Source organism: Pelodiscus sinensis, chromosome 17 (genome assembly GCF_049634645.1).
Source record: "Pelodiscus sinensis isolate JC-2024 chromosome 17, ASM4963464v1, whole genome shotgun sequence".
Lineage (NCBI taxonomy): Eukaryota > Metazoa > Chordata > Testudines > Trionychidae > Pelodiscus > Pelodiscus sinensis.
This window is the reverse complement of record NC_134727.1, coordinates 4,748,532-4,773,070: the sequence shown is the minus strand read 5'-3', so window position 1 is coordinate 4,773,070 and position 24,539 is coordinate 4,748,532. Positions and strand designations below refer to the sequence as shown.

The window sequence follows — 24,539 nt, the reverse complement described above, 5'->3', positions numbered from 1 at the left end:
ACTGCTGGCTGGACTGTGCCCTTCCCCTCAGACATGCAGAACATTGCTTGGGTGCTCCAGTGGCAATTCAAAGGGGCCCAAGGCTCCAGGCCCTGTTGAATCTCCAGTCCCCTTTACCCTCTTTGCTCCCCCCACATCGGTGGGCCTGTGGAAACCTAATTTAGACTGCAAGCTACAGAAGGAAGGCACTGGGTTGCCTTCCCTATCTGTAGAGCCGTGTGTTGTAGGTGTGCTGATGTGTAACATCATGTGTGCAGACCCTTTCAGCGAGGTGCGTGGGTAGGTATCGGTGTCCCAATTTATGGCTGGCTAGAGACTGAGGCACAACACGGGAGACGTGACTTTGTCCACCTGAGAATGGTGGGAAGGACCAGACTTCTGCAACACGGATACAAACTACTGATACAAAAGAGCCCCTTGAATGTGCAGACAAGACAGCGTCATGGTTGTAAGCCAGCCTGCCGCCGAGTGATGGTCTGTTCCCTCCAGCGTGGCGAGGGATTGATGAGCCTGCTACAGCCCTGGCTAACACGGGGGAGTCTTTTAGCAGAGGCTCATATGTTAAGAGTGAGAGGTCCCAGGTTCAATTCCCCACTTCTTCATAAGAAGGGTCAGACTGGGTCAGACCAAAGGTCCATCTAGCCCAGTGTCCTGTCTTCCAACTGTGGCCAATGCCAGGTGCCCCAGAGGGAATGAACTGAACAGGGAACCATCACGTGATTCTTCCCCTGTCATCCATTTCCAGCCTCTGACAAACAGAAGCTAGGGGCTCCATTCCTACCCATCCTGGCTAATAGCCATTGATGGACTGAACCTCCATGAATTTCTCTAGTTATTTTTTGAACCCTGTTAAATGTCTTGCCTTCACCACATCCTCTGGCAAAGAGTTCCTCAGGTTGACTGTGAACTGCATGAAGAAATACTTCTTTTGCTTTGTTTTAAACTTGCTCCCTATTAATTTCAGTTGGTGACCCCTAACGACCTCTCCTTGAGGCATAGGTGTGATTGATAATGCTGAGGACTCCCACCCTGATCCAGTGTGTCTTTGCCACCCCTGGCTGCTACCAGCCTGTGATTCTACTGCCATCACTAATCAGCATTTCAAGTCAGTGGAAGCGCTACATGGAAAGTGTATAGCCTGCAGAAGACAGAACATCTCCAGTAGGGATAAAATGGCTGCCGTGGGGATTATACTGGCAAATTTCCCCCAGAGAGACAGTGACGGAGGCTTTATAGTTTTCATTCATTCCCCAGGTCATAACCCTGCGAGGGGCAGACATTTCTGGGCCTGATTGGATCCCTCCACAAACTCTCTGGCTTGCCTTAGCATTTCCGCTGGGTCTCCTATCGATCCTGCTCACTCAGAGCTAACTTTGCAAATGTGACTTTCAGCTACAAACCATCTCCTTGCTGCTTGACCCAGCTAAAATCAGCAGGAAGAGTCTGAGGGGAGACAGCAAATTTCGGCTCCTGGGGCTAAATTGCTGTGCTCTTTAGCTGCAAACCTGCATTAAACTAATTGACGACCGGCTTTAAATATAACCTCTGATCAATCCGTTTCATTGATTTATTTTCCCTGCCCCTTCCCAAGTGCTAAACAGCTTCCAATCTGGTTCCCTCCCCAAGAACTGCAAACCCCATCCGCTGTGCAATAAAACGGATGGGCTATTTTGACAGCGCTACAATCTTATCAGCCCGCTGGAGGGAGAAAGGAATCTCCTATATTCAGACGAATGTTTGGCAACTAAACAAAGCCCCACTCGATGACAACAACAACAACAAAAGCCGATCCATTTTCTCCGGATGTCTTTGAAAGCAGCTTACCTTCGAGTCAGACTAGAGAAAGGCTATTGATTTTGTGTGACCTCAAACAGACTGCGGTCAGTATGATATTTTCCCTGTTGGAAATGAAGCAGGGCTGTGAATTTCAGCGTCAGCATTTGTATTGTATCTGTGCTTTGGAGCTTTGGAGTCTTGCTCAATAAATGTCAAGCAGCGAGGAAAAGTAACACGGGCACTCGCTCGGGATTTGCTGCTCCGTCCTCTCTCTTAACGATGCGCGTTGGCCAATTTGCGGGTTAAATATGGCCTCTGTTGGGACTAAAATAACATTGTGGTCCCAGCTAGTGCAGGTTAGCGGGTGGAGCCATGAACATTTCTGTCTTTTTTTGCTTTTCTCTTTTTTAATTTCTCTTCTGCACCAGTGCTCCTTGTGACTGCAACCCTGCTGCAGTCTTTATTTTTCCTCTCGGTGGAGCCTTCCTAACATTGGCCATATGGTAGATCTTGTATGTTTTCCTCACTCTCTCCTACTCCTTTGATTATCCCCTTCCTGTACACAATAACAAACCCTCTAAGGAGCACCATCCGACCTCCTCCTGAGGTTCTCTGCCTTCAAGTGAGAAAAGACTTCCTCATTTGCACTTAGTGTCCTGCAATTAAACCCAAACATCCTCTTTTTACCTCCTGGGGGACAGTGTGAAAACACAGCGAACATTATATTTGTTAAAGAATCATAGGACTCCTTGGTCGATCTTTTATTAAAACCTCTCCTGGCAATCAACATACTCACTGCTTGACAACAGTCTACTGAGAGGGAGTGGGTTAGAAGAATGGAAATGCATCTTGCAACAGACTGAGGTTTTGGTTAGCGGAACATTCAGATGTAAAGAGCAGGTGCTTTTTTCATTTTTTTAGGTCACAAACTCTCAAATGTCAGTTTCAAATTCTCCTCAGATGCTCTTTGAGATGAGGTTTATCAATCTACAGATCTAACAGTGCGGAGTCCTTCCATGTGTTATCGCTGCATACAGTCACAGCAATCCCTTGTACAGCTTATGTTTTTGCTTTTTTTCCCCAGCAGTATGGCAACAGTGACATACATAAGTTTTCTGATTTCAGCATGGGGGACAGATCAAAGTAAACCGGCGCAGACTTCGTCAGGGTGTTGGCAGACTGTCACGGTCAAATGTCCTCATTCTGAGGACCAGTGTTCCCCCTAATCATTTCCATTCATGGGTGGAATAATTTGTGTGTGCACCGAGGCATGTGTGAATGTGCACCACTTGTAGAAAAAATACCCCAGCTGTGGTAATCAACTGGGCAGCATCTGAGGGAACGTCTACACTACATTCTAATTTCGAAAGAGGATATGCAATTTCTGCAGGAATTTGCATATCTTCTGATCACTTTTTCGAAAGTGAGTCTTTCAAAAGTGAAAGTAGTCTGGATGCGTTTTTTTTTTTTTTTTTTTTTTTGGAAACCTCCTTTTTTGGAAAAAAAACCCCGCTCTTCCTACAAAAAGGAGGTTTACGCAGTTTTTTGAAAAAAGGGTTTTTTCCCCCCAAAAAATGCATCCAGGCTACAGTCACTTTCAAAAGGCCTGCTTTCGAAAAAGCAATTGGAAGATCCCCTTTCAAAATTAGAACATAGTCTAGACGTGCCCTGAATTTCTCTTGAGAGGCTGCACAAGTGCACTGTTTAGAGCACATGAAGTTTCTAATTGAAGAACACGCCTCCCTTCTAGTGCAAATGGGCAACAGTTCAAATCAGCTCCACGCCTGTCCTGTGTAGTTTAGAAAAATGAGTAAAAAAATGAGTCGTCCTGTAGCACCTTAGAGACTAACAAAAAATATAGATACAGTATCATGAGCTTTCATGGGCACAACCCACTTCCTCAGATGAGTGGAGACAAAGAGAAAAATGAGTAGTCTGAGTTGTCAGTGCTCAGCTTGCACGGACATTTGAACTACCCTTTGAGGGCAGGATGAAGGTCTCCAATATGAAGGTATAAGGCAGCCGGCACCGTTACTGCCTGCAGCCTATGTGGTCTGCTGACAATTATACATCGCTTTCCAACTGGAGTGCTTAATTTCCCAGAGTGTAATGGCCCTCCACCGCCCTAAAAATAATGAATGATGGAATACATATTCAGATAGTTTGAGCCAAGCAGAGCTGAGATTACAGCCTGTGTTGTGTATGTAACTATAGTGACTCCCTGGAGGAGGGCTTGAAGGGTCCCACAGAACCTTTGTTTTTAGCCTCAAATTAAACTTTTTTTTTTCATTCTTCAGAATATTCAGTGACATCAACCTGATTCCTTTACAAACTCCTCCAGTAGTTACAGGGGAGAGGGAATGGGCTTGGCTGGAGCCCTTGCACAAACATACAGGAAAGCAGCCAACGGGGAGAGATTATAAGAGGGGGTTGAATAGGTCTTAAAAAAAAAAGTGTGAGTTTGCTCAAAGCAGTGCTGCTTTGCTGGACCAAACAGCATATGCCCTGAGAGATTCCATGCAGTGAGTGTGTGTGTGTGTGGGGGGGGGGGCTTCAAAATTCACATTTCCTAACTTCCATTATTGCACAAACAAGTTTGAGGGTGAACCTGTGTTGTGTATGTGTGTGTTTTGTGTGTGTGCGCGCGTATGCGTATATGTGTGTGCGCACGCGTGCAGGTGGGCATTTGTATGTGGCAACGGTGTGATTGTCTAATTATCCAGTGTGCCCATGTAAAATCTCCAGACGCAGGCCTCTTGGAAATGAATCCTATATGGTTATATTGTCCTGTCAGACAAAATATGGGAAACGTAGGCAAACAAACCTACATTTGCTGAACAGTCCCTTCCCCAAGTTGCTCCTCAGACTCTTCATAGTGCTTGATAACTGTATTCATTGCCCATTCTCCTTTGTTTACTGATAACACAGTAAAACATATTCTTCTAGTGGGAAGAATAAGGGAAAAATTTGCAGTCCAGCCTTGACCAAGTCTGATGACTCGCTCCTTACCTGAGGGATGTTAGGAGATTTCATTAATTAACATACAGAAAACATGATCCGTGCATGACAGGGAATGTGTCCGTACAAAGCATTATTATGAAGTCTCCTAAAGCACCAGTACAGAACGTTACCCTTTTGCTGTAGTGTTCACAAGGTGTCCACAGTAGAGCAGACTGGTAAAACCTGGGAATAAGATGTTCTTTTCTTTAATTTCTAAATTGAAGGCTGAGTAAGGAAAAAAGCCAAGATGCACTAAATGCTCCTCAGCCATTTCTATAAACTGGGTACCAAAGTCCCTTTTGATTCTCTGAGGTAATTGTACTTTTTAATTAGCTGCAAAAATCCTCAGCCGAGGATCTTGCTATATAAATTATAATTAACCCCTTGGCACTGGAAGTTGAGATTTCCTGTCCTGAAGCACTAATGCAAAACGCATTAGCAGCACTTAACGTCAAGCTCTCTAGGCCACCAGTGCCAAAGGGTCATTTTTGCTACCCAATAAATACTGCTTGTACTTGGAAGTCCAGTAGGAAAATGGCACAGAAGCTGGGGGAAACTTGAGGGAATTGCGGAAGACCAGATCTGAGGGTATTTGACCTGCTGCTTTGAGAGTGGCAAATGCCACAGCAAGAAGAACAACGTCGAAAAATATAGTGAGGAGATGTGAGCAAGGGGTACGCGGTGAGAGTGAGAGTGGTTTTTGTTAGCGGACATGGCTGGTTGACTCGCCTTGAGAATGGTCCTGGGAACTCGCAATTCATACACCAGGGAGTGAAATAATTGTCTGTTGCCGAGAAGGAGAAATTGCCAGACACACTCGGCTGTGCCTGTTGTGTGCAGAGCACACTAACAGCAGGGGCTGGCCACCCACTGTTCTCATTCACCGGCAGCCTGTCTTTCTGTCTCCTCTTCAGCCTTGCACAGCCAAGGCTGAATTTCAACTCTCCAAACCGGAAGGGGTCTGAGGCAGAACACCAGGTTGAGGGGCTGGGATAAATGCTCCAAATGCTCTTGGAAACCTTGAGTCTCCAGTTGTAACTCTCCATTTGCTCCCCCCTGCCTCGGCTCCCAAACAACTGTAGCTGATTGCTCACTAGGAACCTTTCCTGGAGAAGGGAGAGGCCTCGTGGTCTGCTGCTCCCCCTCTCTGGTGAGTCTTCTACTGATTTGGGGGTGGACTGATAGCTAGTCCAATACATAACTGGCTGGATAAACATTCCCAGAGAGTAGTTATTAACAGTTCACAATCCTGCTGGAAAGGAGTAACCCCAAGTGGGGTTTTGCAGGGATCTGTTTTGGGACCGGCTCTGTTCAATATCTTCATCAACGATTTAGATATCGGCATAGAGAATACGCTTATTAAGTTTGCAGATGAAATCAAGCTGGGAGGGGTTGCAACTGCTTTGGAGGATAGGATCATCATTCAAAATAATCTGGACAAACTGGAGAAATGGTCTGAGGTAAACAAGACGAAGTTTAATAAAGACAAATGCAAAGTGTTCCACTTAGAAAGGAACAATCAATTTCACACATACAGAGTGGGAAGTGACTGTCTAGGAAGGAGTACGGCAGAAAGGGATCTAGGGGTTATAGTGGACCACAAGCTAAATATGAGTCAGCAGTATGACGCTGTTGCAAAAAAAGCAAACATGATTCTAGGATGCATTAACAGATGTGTTGTGAGCAAGACACAAGAAGTTATTCTTCCGCTCTACTCTGTGCTGATTAGTCCTCAGTTGGAGTATTGTGTCCAGTTCTGGGCACCACATTTCAAGAAAGATGTGGAGAAATTGGAGAAGGTCCAGAGAAGAGCAACAAGAATGATGAAAGGTCTAGAGAACATGACCTATGAAGGAAGACTGAAAGAATTGGGCTTGTTTAGTTTAGAAAAGAGAAGTTTGAGAGGGGACATGATAGCAGTTTTCAAGTATTTAAAAGGGTGTCAGAAGGAGGTGGAAGAAAACTTGTTCTTCCTGGCCTCTGAGGGTAGAACAAAAAGCAATGGGGCTTAGATTGCAGCAAGGGAGGTTTAGGCTGGACATTAGGAAAAAGTTCCTAACTGTCAGGGTGGTTAAACACTGGAATAAATTGCCCAGGGAGGTTGTGGAATCTCCATCTCTAGAGATATTTAAGAGCACGTTAGATCAATGTCTATCAGGGATGGTCTAGACGGTACTGGGTCCTGCCATGAGGGCAGGGGCCTGGACTCGATGACCTCTTGAGGTCCCTTCCAGTCCTAGTATTCTATGATTCTATGATTCCTTTTGGTGTCCCAGTCGCCTCTTCAGGAGTCAGTAGTGAAGGCTCTGGTTCCTTCTTCCTTCAACTTAACTGGTTTATCTGCTTCCATGACGTTTCAGGTGGTGAGTTTTTCTTCACTCTCCCCCTCACCAAAAAAAAAAGAAACAAAAAAGCTCTTGTGCAGTGTTTGTGGGCATAGATCGCCTGCCATATTCCATCCCCAGAAACAGTTGCATTTCAGCACTGCCTAAGTGATTTTGATACAGATACTCTGTAATCCATGCAGGTTTCTTAAGAGGAGCACACTTAAAAATATCTCAGAGAAGTAGCCATGTTAGTCTGTAACTCAAAAAACTTCAAAAACAACAATGCTCCTCTTGTTCCTTAGGGTACATCTATACTGTGGACTAAATTCGAGTTAAGATACTACAGAGTTGAGCTTCTTTAACTGTGTAGCTGAAGTAGAAGTACCGTAACTTGATTTTTGGTGCTGCCTACGCAGCAGGAAGTCAAAGGAAGAACACTGTTCCTTCAACGTACCTCAATCCTTGTGAAATGAGGGTTACAGAAGTCAGATTAATAGCCTGTAATTTTGAAACAATTAAAATAATAAATAATGGGCTTGCCGTGTAGACGCAACTTCTGTTATTTTGAAATAAGTATGCAGTGTAGGCATAGCCTCAGAGACTAACAAAAAAATATACAGATGGTATAATGAGCTTTCATGGGCACAACCCACATCTTCAGATGAGAAATATGGAGTAGGAGGCACAGAGGTTGAATTATAAAGCCTCTTTATATTTATAATTATATTTATAATTATAAAGAAGGGAGGAGGAAAAAACCCTGTCAGTAAAAGTGTCCATGCTAAATGAGGCTAATAAAGTAGGCTGTCAGTGCCTGATACTTAGCTTTTGATGTCATTTGGGTGTCGCATATAATGGCCCCTCCAGTTCATGTCTTTGTTCAAGCCATGCGAGAGAGTATCAAATTTGCATACTAACAGGAGTTCTGCAGACTCTCTCGTTGATTCCTGAAATTGCTTTGTAAGAGAATAGCCACTTTAAATCCACTAACGAGGGCTCGGGCAAGTTAATAATAGACAGAAGTCTTCATTCAGGACTCGCTGTCGCTCCATCCCCTGCAGGCGCAGAAGATTGCTACCCAGCAGAAGCCAGGCAGTTCCACAGTGGAATGCGAGGATAGTGGCGTGCGGGTGGTCCACACGCTCACCGCAGCCTCCAGCATGCAGGTGCCCGAGGGAGGATCTGCAGCTGTGAAGATCACCCACCATTTGAGGCATCAATGGAAGTTGTGGCGTGTCTCCGCTGCTGTTGCCTGGCTGGGAGGGTAGGGGGGAGGGATTCCTTTCCTGTGCTTCCATGGGGAAGCCCAAAGAACAGTCCCTGCTCCTTGGCATTGCAAACTAGGTTGAAGATTTGGCTGGTGAGGCTGCATTTTAAAAATAGACCCCGATGGTTCATATAGGGAAGAGAGGCTTAGTGGTGAGCTGAAAGGCATGAGGGGTGTTCTGCAGCAAGGGCTCTCCTAGGCTGCAGCTTTGACCTTCACCCCTGGACTCAAGCTGTGCACTGTAGGAGCATCTTCACTCCTCTGTGCTTAAAGATCACAAAGGGGGATAAAATCAGCGGGAATAATGAGGGGGCACAATGAAGGAAGGAGACACCTGCTCAGGAGGAGACAGCAATGAGTGCTGGAGAAAGCTTTTCTGGGGTTGCTTTTCCGAGTGAATTATCTGCTGGTAAAAGGTTCTGGGTGGAGAGGTCTGAGAACTGTTTATCCATGGAAAGACAGGTATAGATTGAGCCCAAGCAGTGCCAGCTTCCCCTACCCAGTCTCCCTTTAATTGCTTTCTCTTGCTTCAAGAATAATTCCCTCTCTGAGGAGTCATCTACGTTCACTTGCAAACTCCAGGGGTCACCTTAGCACCAATGTTTAGCCTAGTAAAAGATCGATATGCACAAATACGAATTAAAGATCACTGTCTAGTCAAATAAAAGGTCTGGCAGGAGAGGGCCAAATTTTGCTCTAATTTGCTTTACATGCCATTGAATTGGTTTCAGCTGGCTCACACAGTGTGTAAGTCAGTGCAGGATTTGGGCCTTTAGTGAGAAATCCTTCCCCGATGGGTGTCAAGGAGAGCTGAGCCCAAATCAAAAACCTGACCCAATCACTCCCGCCCTGCATGTCCTGGAAGTTCAGGTGCAAAGGTGGATTTTCTCCGGTTTTGGTGGGTTCAACCCCTCTGCAGCATACATAGCAAACATCGTAACATAGCTATTGTGATATAGAGAGCCAGCATCTAAATGCCAAGGAAGACTGCTGGAGATCACTGGATTCTTTTACATTTTATAGACATATTGGTTGTGCCTCAATAGTTTAAGCGCAAAAGTCTCATCTTTCATGTCTGTGATGTATAAAAAAATATGCTAAATTTTAGCATTTATTCTTTGAAAATTGAATTCATGTGTGGGGAATCCATAAGGCTGAATTAAAATTAGGTTGAAAAGGGGTCCTTTCAGAAAACTTACATTCAGCATCAGACCTTTTTTGTCCCAGATGATCTTAGTAATGAAGTAACAGATTCTTCAAAATTTCCATACAGTTAAAATTCATCAAAAGACACCCAAAACGCTCATAATTCTGTCCAGGAGTGACCCCACAGGAACAAAGAGTTGAAAAAATAAATGCTTTTAAAATCAGTGTCTAATGTGGGACCACAAATGCTAACATTCCTTCATTGTATGGTTATTGCACAGTGCCAGAGGGTAGAGTTAAGGTTGTTTGTGTGCCTGTTTGTGGTGGTGTCTTTAGAGAAGATGGACCCTGACTCTGCAGAGGGAAAACTCCTTGCTCTTCCTTTTCACCTCGTATCCCCCAAATGAACAGAGGGTATGTTATAATTTTCTTATCGGAAGATTACTGCAGCATATGTAGCACTTCACCTCTTTCATTTATCGTACGTTATCCTCTACACAGCAGCTGTCAGCAGTTGTGCAGGTTGAAGATCAAGGCCGAATGTATTTTTGTTTACGTTCACCTTTTTTCAGAACAAAGGCTGTTTTTAATTTTTTTTAAATGGAAAAATCATCCCCATATTCAGTCCTGGCTGCATGAGATTATGTTACTGCCTTTTCTTCCCTCAGTTCCAGAGCCACAAGAATCCTGCTGAAGATATAGTAGCATAGTGCAACTTTCTTTTCAGCATACTTTTCACTTGCTGGGGGAAAAAAAGTTACAATGAGCTCTTTTGAGAAAATGTACAAACACACACATATTCCCATCCGTAAAATTAATCATCATCATTTCAACTTTTATTGGAGGGCACAGAGTAATAAAACCTGCTCACCATACAGAGAAAATAACATCTTTTTATATCAGGCACAGCTTGTAGCTTGAATCCAACCAATACTTTCAATACTCAACAGATTTCTCCTCATTAGCTTCAGTTTGGAGCCTTCACAAACACAACAGTGGGCGCTGGACCGACTGACTTTTGGAGGATGTTAAGCCTTTGTGGTGTTGGCATCCTGAAAGATTTATGTATTTGCGACTCCTCGGTAAGAGGATATCGTGGTGCTAATCACACCTACTTCATGGCTGGGACTTAGCTGCCAACCACCAGACTTCCAAAGAAGGACGGGCACCGTGGTTCAGGGAAAATCTGATCTGAATCATTCCTCGCTTTGAGGAAGAAGATCCACAAAGTTCGCATAATTGTGGCTCTCTATTATTATTATTTATTGTTCACATCAGCATTTCTTGACCTCAGCTGGGACAGGAAACAAAAGAGTCAAAATGCCAAGAAGCATGGTATTTTTCGACCATGGAGAGCAAGAAGTGCTAATGAGATTTCCAAACCTGTGAGGTTCAAATAGTTGCACAAGGTTCAACTAAACATTTGGGACCAAATTTTAAGATCCTTATTTATTGGCCTTTACTGAGTCAAAGGGAGCATAGAAGAGCAATGGCATTAGTTTTAGGTGCCTATTCAAGCATCATAGAACTTCTGAACCTTTGGAGGCTCATCCATCACTACTTCTAGGCTTTGAAGCTGGCTGCTTTTCAAGCAGTTTGTCTGCCTCTGTAGAAACACTGTCCACGTAAGCAGTGTGTGGAGACAGCATGAATGCCCTGCTGAGAAGGAGGAATTTCAGTTTCTAAATCTTGCGTTTTGTATTCCAGGCCTGCCCCTTAGTTGCAGGACAGTCGCAGCCGGTAAACGTCCATCCAGAGGTTGCGCCTCCCTGCTTGCCACACTGATTGTTTTTTACAACTCACAGCCTATCACTTCACGGCTCGCACTCACATCTGTCGGTGAGTCTCGCCATTTGCGACTGATCATGATATGACCTACCTAGTTCTTACCTCTGCTGTTTGGAGAGCACCACGTCAGCTTGTGAATTTCACAACTCTCAACTAGGGTTCCGCCGATGACTGGATCATTCATAGTGTAGAAACCAACAAGCCTCTCTGCGCTTTCATACATAGTGCCACACTCAAGTCTTCCCTTTGCTCTGTTATTGTTAGGGTTGTCCTTACCAGCCGTGGCATTCGGGTATCTCATGGTGACGGTCAGATCGTGGCGTGGTACTCTCACTCTGCCTGTAATGTAGAGTAGAATTTGTCCTTCATTGCTTCATCATGGTCCTTTGTCGAAGTACAGCACCGAATTAGGGTAACGATATTGTGTTTCCCTTTCAGTCTAGCTCTCATCAGGGACTGATCCACTTCCTTCTTCAAAAGGATGACAGCGCTTTCATGGTGCTGTCCATCATCCCATCTGGAACTCAGCCAACTTTCTCCTAAGGCTGCTTGTCATCTTCCCGATCCTGTCCATCTCCTCTCATTGGCTGTTTTGAAGCGGTTGCCTCTCATCTCTGCTGTGGCCTGAGCTAGCTTCCCTGTTTCTTACGTTGTCCACATGTTCCAACAGCCAACCTTGGTGTTTGTCTTGGTACTGAGCACTTCAGTGTTTATTCCCTTGGCTCCCTTTTGGCTTTCACCCCTGGCAGTCATATGGGGCATTGACTCCTGATGGCCACCACACACAATAACGGTCGAGTTCTCTCTCGCTGTTTCTGTAACATATTTTGTTTTTTATGGGACAGGATTATCAGCCTTGTGCCTCCCCTCTCCCCCTGTGTTTGAAGGACCCAGGGTGTCTGTTTTGTCTGGCTCCCTCCCATAGCACCTGGTTGACTCTGCCAGGAGCAAAAATCCCTGACAGCACAGATTCGGGAATCCTTAGCCCATGCAACCTGTCCCGCAACAAGGCGCAGACACCAGAGGACAGCCCCACCTAGCTACAAAGATGAAAACATCCAATCTCTTACTTTGCTTCGGGATTCTGAATTGGTTTTGAGTATCTACAAGAAAATTTCAGTGAAGGAGACTTTTTTTTAAAGGAATTCTACATCCAATTCAGAATTTCGGGGCTTCTCCCTTTATAGTCACCCAGATATAGAACCAGGAAAGTATATTATTCAGTAAAATCTTGATTAAAAAAACCCACCAGCCCAAACCTTGGAATCTGATGCACCCTTTGGTAGCTTTGTATCAGCGGAGTGGCATATATCAGCAGGAATACCCCAGTGGGTCTGCCCCTCGTTTACTAACTTAACACACATTCTCTGTGCCGAGCATCATAAGACTGTGAAGGAGAATGGGTGTGAGGAAGAGCCATGCCCCCAATACTGCTCTTGCTTGCGGCTGCTTTGCACAAGGATCAACCCATCAATTTCAGTAGAGTTCCTCCTGATTTGCATCAGAGTAAATGAGAATCATGATCCTACAGGCACTACCATCTGGGATGATAAAGTTTGAGAAATATGCAAATATACAACTATGATTTCAATATGTGGACTGCATAGATGCACTCACTGTTTTTATGGCTGCAGGTTTTATGGCTCCCAACTGACTTTACATAATGTTGGCACGCTTCCCTCTTCATTATGTCATACATGTGAAGTAGACACAGGGTGATTCTATCATATATTGTGGTCTTGTTATAGGGTTAAACTTTTCTGGGGCAAACTGTGTTTGAACAGACTTCAACTGGTCTAAGCATGGATGTCTACATGAATCCTTCCTTAGCAATACTGGGATTTTTGTCTGAAGAGATGGTCTTACAAGAAAGGAAATCTTAGTTGCTGCTATTGTCATGAGGGAGAGCTAGAATGGTATGTGAGGCTAGGGGAAAGCGCCCTCCATCTCAGTTCTTCACGTTAGATTAACTGAACTGGAAAGTGGAGCTCCCTGTCAGAAGCTGTGGTCAAAGTCAGACCGCCTCAGCCTGGACCTATCCGTAAATCATTTGCATGCATGAACTGAAAACGGTTTTGTGTGTTTTACTCCCAAAATGGTTTCACTGAATTAGTAATAACTCAAGATGCGAACCAGAACAATGTGAGAGCTGGGGTCAGATTCTGGTTCCCACAGGGGATTCTGTGGAAGAAATACGTGCAGATCTCTGGGCTACATAGCTGGCTCCACGCTCTTCTTCCTCATGGATACAGGGGGTGTGACCAGGGGAGGGGAACATGGTTGCCACATCCCTGCATTCTGGCTAAATCTGCCATCCCCTCAGAGGACATTGCAGCTGGTGCTACTTAGAGCAGTCTAGAAGTTCAGCTTGCCCTCAGAAGCCCACAGTGGGGAAGGTCTACGTTGGATATTAAGAAAAACTCGTTCCCTAGGAGAGTGGGGAAGCACTGGGATGAGTTCCCTAGGGATGGGGTGGAATCTCCATCCCTAGAGGTTTTTAAGTCCCGGCTTGACAAAGCCCTGGCTGGCATGATTGAGTTGGAGTTGGTCCTGCTTTGAGGACTCGATGGCTTCCTGAGGTCTCTTCCAACCCTAGGATTTGTGGCCTCGAAGTACCTTTGCCACCTCAACTCCAGTGGTGGATCATTTTACTGACTCAGAAATCTCAAGCAGGGGTAGAGATTTTTACCGCTGGATTTGGCACTGGTTTGCTGGAACATGTGTCCAGTTCTGGTGCCCACAGTTCACGAAAGGCAGCGATAAGTTGAAGGAGGTTCAGAGAAGAGCTGCAAGAGTGATCAAAGCATTGGAAAACCTGCCTTACAGCGGTAGATTCAAGGAGCTTGGTCTGTTTTAGCTTATCAAAGAGAAGGTTAAGGAATGACTTAACTATTCTCTGTAAGTATCTGTAGGGGGAACCTAGATGTAATGATAGGCCTTTCAATCCAACAGAGCAAAGTCTAACAGGATCTAGGGGCTGGAAGTTGACACTAGACCAATTCAGACTGAAAATAAAGCTTTATTTTCATTCTTTTTTTACTGTTGAGACAATTTACCCAGGATCATGGTAGATTCTCCATTAGTGGCACTTCTTATATCAAAGTGAATGGTGGGATCTTTTTCTAAAAGATCTGCTCTAGGAATTATTTTGGGATGTTCTCTGGCCTGTGGTGGGCAGGTGCTCAGACTAGACAGTCCTTTCCGAACCTAGAATGTACGAATCTTCGAGAGAGATTCTCCAGACATCTGGGTTTGGAGTAACCTTATTCCCATTGAACTCAACAGCAAAACTGTTGACTTCAGTGAACTGTTTGAGACCCTTTGTAGGGGCCTACAACGAGAGCTTAATGAGAAGCATATTTGCAAGAAGCTGAGCTCGCAATTTCTGCCCCAACCAACCTTGTCCCTCAATATGGCTAAATGTATCTGTATCGCCTTTGCCTTCTCTCAGTGAAACTGGACAGAATTTAGGATGATATGGTATAGGCAAGCCAAGCCTTTACGTTGCCCTCCCAATCTCAGTTCTACCTTTCTGACGCCCATCCTCCTACTCACAGGAAAAAGGGAAAAGACAAGATGGCATATTTTCTACTTCCTTTAAATATCTCCCTGACAATGTTTTTTTAGCTGGAAGATAGGCTCTCTCTTTCTCTTTCTTTCTCCTTTTTACCTAGACATGTGAGGAATTCCACTTTCTTCCAGTGGGAATTCTCAGGAAGGTTTAGGTTAAATGGGCCAATAAGAGAAAAGCATGTAGCAGAAGATTTACCCTCTAAAGAATTTTTTAAAAAACTCTGTCAGAATAGCTAACTGTCAAAGAATTTAAACAATAATATCTCATGTACGGACCAGTGTGCAGTGCTTTGTAATATAAAGATTGCCATTGCCCTACAGCGCACCTGGAGATTAATTGGGTTCAAAGCAATGTGTCATGCAGGGTTGGCTAGCTAGCAGGGGACAAACCTACAATCTTCTCTTACCAATTCCCCTGAAGGTCTAGGTACAATTCCCCTACAAATAACCTCCACCTGTTTGTGGAGATGCAGACATTTTATTAAAGAGGTACTCAAGAAAACTTGCATACAAGCATTTCATGTAATGATTATGGCGACTGAGAATTTTTACTGCCTCTTGCTTGTTTGTCTGGTCTACGTGCAATGAGCTGGTCACATCAGTCCTTGTTCTGGTGGATATATGTCCCTGTCACAGAAACCACCGTTGTGGCTGGTCAGCAGAGAGCTCATGGCAGGGATAGGCAACAGAGTCTGAATTGTCCTCTTGACTTCTAGAGATGGAGCACCAAATTCTGTCCGTGGTTATGCCCTGGAAAATTGGAAGTAGCCCTCCTGATGTCCATCAGGTTACATAATTGTAACGGAGCACAAGATTTGGCCTTGTGCCTGTAGAGAGTCATGGACACAACACACGGGGGAAAAATTGTTCATGCAGTTATTGGTGCTTTGTCCCAATGAAGGCAAAACTCCCACTGATTTCTGTAGGAGCAGGACAGAGCTCAAATGGGTTTTCCTAAGCAAATAAGGGGAAATTATTTACTTGTTCCCATAACATAAAAACTAGGGGTCCCCAACTGGAATTATTAGGTAGCAGGTTTAAAACTAACCAAAAGACGTATTTCTTCATACAACCTACAGACATTCTGTGGAACTCCTTGCCAGAGGATGTTGTGAAGACCAGGACTGTAACAGGGTTCAAAAAAGAACTAGATACATTCATGGAGGGTAGGTCCATCAATACTTATTAGCCTGGATGGGTAGGAATGTTGTCCCTAGCCTCTTTTTGTCAGAGGCTGGAAATGGATGACAGGAGAGGGATGACTGGATGATTCCCTGTTCTGTTTACTCCCTCTGAGGCATCTGGCATTAGCCACTGTTGGAAGACAGGATACGTCTAGATTGCAGGCTTCTTGTGCAAGAAGCTTTTATCGGAAGAGATCTTCTGCAAAAACGTCTTGTGCAAGAGTATGTCCGCACTGCAAAAGTGCATTGAAAAATTGATGCGCTTTTGTGAAAGAGAGCCTCCAGACTGCATGGACGCGCTCTGGAAAGTAAGCTCTAATTGCTATGCACAGACTGGCCACCAGGCACCTGTGCCTTTTCCTCTTTTTGCGCAAAACCCCCTTCTTCCCCATCCACTCACACCTTTTTGTGAAAGAGCTCTTTTGCGAAAAGGCGTTCTTCCTCCTAGAATGAGCAATACCTACTCTGGAAAAACCCCTCTGTTCTTTCAATTTTTTTGGTGCAAAAATGTGCGTGAGGTGTGGCTGCCCTGCGAGTTTTTTTGGAAAGGCCGTTTTTCAAAAAAAACTGTAGCGTAGACATAGCCTGGGGCTAGATAGATCTTTGGTCTGACCCAGTATGGCCGGTCTTATGTTATGTCCATCCAACGTGTTTCATGATCCCCAAAAATAATCCAAAAAAAGGAAAAACTCAAAGACGAGAAAGAATCACAGCTGTGAATCCATCCGCCGTTAGCTTCCCAAGGGATAATTTGTATCGCAACTGAACATACAGCACATTTGAAAATCTGGCCTCTGATTTAGGGCCTTTAAATACACACTCAGGGGCCGAAGTATAGGCACCCATTTTTGAGTCTTGGCTGAAATAACTGCTCCTAGGAGTGGAGGGTTTGTCTGGGGCCTGTTCCTATTGATATAAATGCCACTCTGGATGCTTTCCCATCAAGGCTGCAGCTCTCAGTTTCTGTTTTAGTGTTGGTGCATGATGAGGCAAGGGCACAGATATAACTTTCTGCAGCCTATGGAGAGTAGAAGGAAAGGTAAGTTCAATTTATTTCTAAAACTGTTACACTATTTTACTAGATCTTTAAACTTAATTTAAATTCTTTATTTGAGGGGAAAAAAAGAGAGGGGGGTATCATATTTTAATTAGTAGCTGTGTCAAAGGGGAGCTGGATTAATTATTGGAAATGACTCTGTCCAGATGGTTTTAATTTTCACAGCAGGGAACCGGCATCTTTTGAAGGTGATATTTTTCAAATTAAAATCAGCCTGGATATTACTCATACATGTTGTAGTTTGAAGGTGACGTGTGTGTGTCCTTTTTCCTAACCTACGTGGCGTTCAGGGCTGTGTTCTACTCCAGTGAAATAATCTGTTGGATTTAAAAGGTGCAGGTTGCTCATCAGCAAAATTCAAGCCATCGGAGGAATAATAGGTTGCCGAAGGAACTGGTCATAGGATAAGAAGTCTTTTCATTGTTAGGTAGCCATTTTGAATTCTTGAACCAAAGTGACCAGGAGTTGTTACTTGATGATCCGTATCCAACTTAGTAGTTTTCACAGAGGCGCCAAGAACTAGATGGACATGGAGAATGAATTACTGTTTAGCTCGTAGAGGCAGTGCTTCTGGAGGAAGGTTCAGGCATGATGTCAGTGTGAGGTAACTTGCCTTGCTATTGCCCATGACCTACTTGGTCTATAGATAAATGGAAGACTTCAGTCTCCAAAACTTCCATATAGACTATTTTTTGGTCCCTTAACTGTTCATACATCTGGGCAGAGTTCCTCTGAGTGGAGTCCACTCACTCCTTGAATGACTTCTTGGAGCAGTGGGCGTTGGCTGGTGTTCCCACCCTGCTGCCATCTTCTGGATTCCACGTTTTGACCCTGACCTGCACTCTTGTCCTCGTTTTATTCTTGTTTTGTCTTTGTAAAGTCAATTTTTGGGTTCCTTGGCCACACCCTGACCAAACGGGATGGGCCTTTCATTACTTTGGTGCCCAGACTCTCAGGTAAGAGAATCAGGTCCAAAGAATCTCTCAGGTCCAAAGAATCACAAATAAGTTGACCCACCAGCCTTAGCGATCAAATAAGTTGGTATCTTTCTTAGTCACTGAAATATGTATAATACACATCTAGTTTAAATCCATCTGTTGTTAGACACGTAAACAATTATTTATCTCTCCCTTGATAAAGGTTTAATTTCACAAGATTCCCTTTTAACAAATGAAGACTCCAAACCAATGTAAACATCTGTTGAACGCTTGGTAATTGTAAGAATGAAACTACCAAAAGGCACATCTTTCTCTGAGCTGCAGAAGAAAAGCTTCATTGAGGGTTAAAATTTTGTGAGATTTGCACTGCTAGAAAAAGCCAAATTCTGACTTTACAAGTGGGAAAAATATTAATGTGCTTAAATGAAACAAACTCGTATTTCTATCCCCCTGGTAAATCCTTACACTGAACATATTTGCTCTGAGAGGGTTTTAAAGTTCTGAAATATGAAGGTCAAAAAGAATGTGGCTTTCTGTTGCACAGATCTAATATTCTCCGATGTTTGGCCAAAGCTGTATTTTGGGTACAGATTTCCAGGACAGGGTCCGGATTTCTATGCACTGACATTTAAACCTTCTCAGATTATATTTCTGTCAGTTGACACGTCTGCTTTCTGTTCTGAACTCTAGAGAGATGCGCCTGGCCAACCAGATCTGAATACCCCAGATTTTCTAGGAGGCTGTTTTGGTTTCAACCTTGGTCCTGATGTGAATGTTGCAGCTGCTTCCTAACTCTAATGAGGCAAAATGAAATTCTGAATCCAAATGCCTCCGCATTGCAGTAGGATAGGTTGTAGACCTGGGTGCCAATTTTGGCCCATCTCTGACAAGTTTATGACATGGCAAGTGGCATATTAACTTAGGAAAGTATAGAGAAGAAAACCGTCTTCCACCGCAGGGCCATGGAAACTAAACTCCGCCACTGTGAACATGCTGGCTGGGTAAGGCATTACATGGCCTCCCTGACACAGGCAGGTTTAGAGGGGTGCATGTTCCCAGAATGCAGTAGTACCAAAACAGAAATTGGGAACTGCAGCCTTGGTGAAATCCTATCCAGAGTGACATTTATGCCAATAAGAACAGGTGCCCCATGGGATTGCCACAGTGGTAGTTGTTGGGGATGCATACAAGATTTTTAAAAAGAAGGCGTCCTCATCAAAATAGGCACCAAAACAATGGGTACTATAATCTGTTCCCTGTTGTCAGTCTCAGGCCAGGTCTACACTAAAGGGGAAAGTCGAATTAAGATACGTACATTACTTACATAGCTGGAGTTGATGTAGCTTAATTTGCATTTCCCTGATGTCCCCACAGTGAAAGGCCAACAGGAGCAAAATGCTCCCATCAGCTTCCCTTACTCCTCACAGAAGCAAGAGTACCAGCCACTGATGGGGGCACCCTCTGAGTTTGATTTAGTGGATCTTTACTAGACCCACTAAATCAAACTCCAGAAGATCAATTGTGGCATTATCAGTCTTCCCTCTAGTGAAGACACGGCCTCAGTGAAATTGCCGAAGACTGAAGGGGCCATGAAAACCAAGGGCCTTTTCTCTGTCTCAGTTATGGCTGGTACACCACACCTTGGACTGTGGTGAAGAATTTAGTTTTCACTTTGCTGAAAATGGCACCGTTCCTGAGAACATAATTCACATGATGTTTTGATGGGGGAACTCCCCTCCCTGCATATGTTGTCTCTCTGTGCTAATAATATAGCTGTGTTAATCTGAATAGTAAAAGTGTGTGGGCATGTGTGTGTAAATTCTCAGTTACTCTGGTTTAAATCTGGAGTAATCAATTGACGTCAATAGTGTTTTAAATTTATTCCTGTGTGAATTCAGCAACCTATGGGAAGTTGTGGGGGTTGGGTGGTTGGGTGTATGTTTTTCCCATATAGACTGTGTCTTCACTCAGTGATTCAGGTGAACATAGGAGACCTTCTTGACTTACCTCATCCACTCCAAGACTTGGTCTGACTGTGCTGGTAAATGCTTTTTTTTTCTTCTTCCTTTTACAAGCCCAGCTTCTAGTGGAAACAGACACATTTGGCAGTCAAGTCCGGATCAAAGGGAAAGAGACAGACTTTTACCTTTGCATGAACAGGAAAGGCAAGCTAGTGGGGAAGGTAAGTGTTTCCTATTAATTCATTTGTAACATGAGCATTACCTTGAGCAGTGACTGCGAAGGCGTAATGATGTGTTCCGAACTTTGCTTGTCAGCCCCAAATGAAAAGCAGGACTTGGGGGAATGTGGAATTTTTAAAGCAGTCCATCCCTTTACCAACCCTTCCCCCACAATAAAAAAAAAAACCAATCTCAGCCAACCACTAGGATTTTATTACTGATGCCTTGGGTATGCACAGGTTTCTATTTTACAGTTGCCTAGATTGACAAAAGATGTGTGCATCTCAAAAACAATTGAGCACTCGCATTACATGATATAAATCTCTTTTACCTTGGTGGTAAAAAAAAAAAAAAAGTTAGGAACATATTCAGGAGGTTAGCAGTGTAATGCCGGTTTTAATAACAAGAGTCAGAATATACTGTAGCAAAGCTAATATTGGAATCTGAACATCCTATTAGGGCCGGGCCTCACGGTTCTAACATTACAGGAATATTTTATTACTTTGGATCCGAGCACAATAGAAGCATGTAACAAATTAAACATATTTTCCCGTGTAGTTTAACTTCTTTGCTGAAGTCATTTTTTTAAATGCATTCACTTGTTTTTGTAGCTGACATGGCTCCTTTGGATGGCTAGTGAATCCAAAGTTGAATAATTGGGCAGGAGGCTGTCAAAGTTAAATATCACCAGGCGCCCACCCTGTGTATCACGTGAATTAAAACCCCAGCTATCCCGGTGGCAGAGAGAAAAGGGAAGCTGAGTGTTTTGCTTTGAAAAGGCGGAGCCCCAAAAGTCACATTCCCAAATAGAAACCAGGTGTCATGGCCACGCTGGTGAGATGTTATGTATGACGGTGGTCCTGTAAGTGACACTTTGGGGGGGGAGGAGGATTGACTTTTGAAAGGGTGCTCTCCTGCACCTTTACTCATGCAAGTAAAGATTACTTTCGAGACTAAGCCATTAATGTTGGCTACCCAACCTAAGATACGGACAACCTGATTTTCTGAAGAGCTGAGCACTGGGATTCCATTAACCAATGCTCGACACCTTGGAAAATCAGGCCTAGATGCCAGATTCATCATTGTCCTGCACCTGGAGAGGGAGGAGCATTCAGTGATTCAGGCCCTTGCCTGAGTTTTTAGCAGAACCACATTTAATTCCTGGCTCTGCCACAGCCGTACTGTGTCATCTTGGATAAGTGACTGGGAGGCCTAATTTTTCAGGTATGTAATCCCCTAAAGGTAGGTGGTTAGTGGGATCTTTAGATATGTCTAAGTGCCTAACTTCCAGGGCCAATGGGAGTTTGGCACCTCGGTGCTTTGGAAAATCCTACTAGTTGTCCCTCTGTATATTTAAAATCTGTCCCTTTGCCTCGCTGTGTCTCAGTTCCCCCATCTGTATGACAGGGACAACACCACTACCCTGCGCACGTGTGTGTGTGTGTGTGTGTGTGTGTGTGTGTGTGTGTGTTGTGGCGATAAATACATTAACCGTTGTGAGGAGTTGAAGGACTGTATGTATGCAAGGTAGATCAACAGTGCAAAGTGACTATGAAATGCCACCGTTCTGCTTCTGCCATGTCTATGCTGGTACAAATGACCACACGAAGGGAAGGGCAGTGACAAATGAGTCTTAGGAGGCTTAAGCCAGGTCCCCAGAAGCAGGCTTATTAGATGCCACTTTGGAAAATTTAGGCCAAAGTCCTCTAGGATCCATCTCCCAACTTAGCTCATGGGGCGTGAGCCAGGATGCTTACTTAGCTTGTCCCCTTCACGTAACGTGAGGCTTCAGTGTCTCTCGATGTGCTTTTGGGGACGTGAGGCTGGCAAGCCGCTCGTGTTAAAACAATAAACATCGCGTCCGGGCCTTCCTGCCCCACGCCAGGACAGACTCAGAATGCTGACGAGTTCACAAACCAGGCCGCCCGGGCAAGGGGGAGCCGCGAACGTTCTGTTTGGAAGGCAAATGTTCCAGACGCGTTGCCCATATTAACAGCTTCTCAACAGCACAAACGAACATAACAGCATGTCATCTTGATACCGGAGAGTGTGGTTTTAATTAGTATCATCGTTTCAGCTCTTTCTGTGGTGAGCGTTTGAGGGAGTGCTTTTCTGAGTGAATGCTCTAAACAGCTAGTAACCCCCAAGGAAAACATCAGATCGAAATTCGTGCCTGGGCTAACACAAATATCGCAGGATATTCTGGGGGGAAATACGATGTGCACGATGATCATTTTGCAGTCTCCCCATCGTGTCCATCTGGCAACAGTGGAAACTTGAGGCGACAGTGGTTCTTTTTCTCCGCTCGTTTCCTATTGCCTTACACTGCATAATCCGTAACAATACCAACAGATGCCATTTGGCTTTGTCTCCTCCTCAGTCAGCATTTTTGGATTCTCCCCAGTTGAAAACCTGCTTTGAATTTAGTTCCTTTTTGTTTCCCATAATCACTACAAAGGGTATTACAAATCGGAGCAGGTTGCTGTTATTCATAGTTGGAACGGCTGACAAAAGTGACCGTTTCAGAAACTGGGCTTGTTCCCTACCTTGGAGCTGGTTATGTTGCAGGCAAACAGATTAATCCTCCAGGTTCAAAAGAGCAGCCTTCGTTTTTCTCTGTCAGCGACACATTTATATCTGTGCCAGTTCTTCTGAGTCAAGGCTTCCAGCGGCGTTTTCTCAGCAGCTCCAAATCTGGTGCTTGCAGCATTGCTCTCCCTGCCTGGTTAGTTGCATGTTGCAACTTCCCAGCAAAGGTCTCAAGCAGGGTTCTAGAGCTGTCATCACGGCAGGCTGCTTCTGAGTTGTCCCAGATGGAGAAATTAAGGCAGCGAGTGTTTAAGTGACATATCCAAGGTCAGAGAGGGAATCAGTGGTAGAGCCAAGATTAGAACTCAGGAGCTCTGGCACTCATCCTCCTGTTCAACCTGCAGGCTCACAAATCGTCACAGACCTCAATGTCTGAAAACTCGAGACTAGACAGGTGTAGGACAGGGAACGCCTGTTTTCCTGTTACAGCAGAAAAGCAAATTGGATCCTGCATGCTGCTTGATGTTGTGTAAAGAAGGCCTGATCGGGTTTTTATTGGTTGGATGGTTTGTTTCAAGCAGCAGCTTTCTGCTTTATTCATTTGTTTATTTTACCTTAGAAACAGCATGTCTAATTTCCCTGGTTTTACTAGCGATTTCTGTGGCTGGCTGATGAGCTAAGTGGGATTATGACATCACCAGGAGAGAGACTGAAAACTGAGCAATTGAGGGGGAAGGGAATTGTTAGTTTTGTTTAAAACGTTGTTTTCTATTTCTTTTTGTTAGTGCTCATTTCACTCAGACTTTTGACCCACAGGTGGGAGAAAAGCACTCTGTGCGAAAGATTTAATGTTCTGGACTGTACAAATGAAGGCTGAGAGAGTTTCAGCTCCAGTTCTCTAATTAGCTAATTTTAGTCCTCTCTCCTAGTGTTGGAGTTTCCACGTTCAATATACCTGGTTTCTAGTATGTTCCAGACAGGATGATCACCAATGGATAATATCCATGACTTGCTCCAATTAAGTTTTCTCTCTCACCACTGTGTATGCAACCCATGTGCCTACTAGGTATGGTTCACTGTCCCATGTAGTGGCACTTAGACAACTAAGGGTACATCTACACACCAGGGAATGGAGGTCTGGTGGCATGGATACAGGATCTCCTAGATTCGAACCCCAGCTCGGGCAGTGAGTGTGTCCACCCTGGAGCTGGAGATGTAATAGAGATAGACCCAGGTTAGCTCTGATTGAGCTTAAAATACCCATGTAGCCCTGGCAATGATAGTGGCGGGCTGATTGGCAGCTCCAAATACTTGCCCAGGTTTTCAGAGAGGACCATCTTGGGGGCTGCTATTCCCTCTCGTGAGCTCGATATGTCTTCTCGAGCCAGAAATTACACATCCAGTGACTCTCAAAGTCACTTTCCATTTGCTTTGGCAATGGGGCTGACAAGACATATCATGTAGGTGAGCTAGGGGTATGTCTCCACATCAGTTATTTTGGGATACCAGAGGTGTCCCAAAATAGCTACCTCGTGTCTTCACAAGCCACCCATTATTTCGAAATATTTTTCAAAATAACGGACATGCTATTTCGGCATCCCGGCAACCCTCATTCCACGAGGGTTAAGGGATGTCTCGAAATAGCACTTTTTTTCGAAATTTGGTGCTATGTAGATGCACCACATTTTGAAATAGCCTATTTCGAAATAAACTCGAAATAAGCTATGCAATTTTCGTAGCGCAAATTGCATAGCTTATTTCGAGTTTGGAGTGC

At 44.3% G+C, this 24,539-nt stretch overlaps 1 protein-coding gene across 4 annotated transcripts in view; it reads left to right on the top strand.

Annotated features, from left to right (window-relative positions):
* Window positions 1-24,539, top strand: part of FGF18 (fibroblast growth factor 18) — a 123,126-nt gene that overhangs the window by 54,038 nt on the left and 44,549 nt on the right. For all 4 annotated transcript variants that reach the window (XM_075900146.1, XM_075900147.1, XM_075900145.1 and 1 more), the window contains one exon: window positions 20,132-20,238. In XM_075900146.1, coding sequence (XP_075756261.1) covers window positions 20,132-20,238 — 107 coding nt within the window. The remainder of the gene's footprint in view (window positions 1-20,131; window positions 20,239-24,539) is intronic.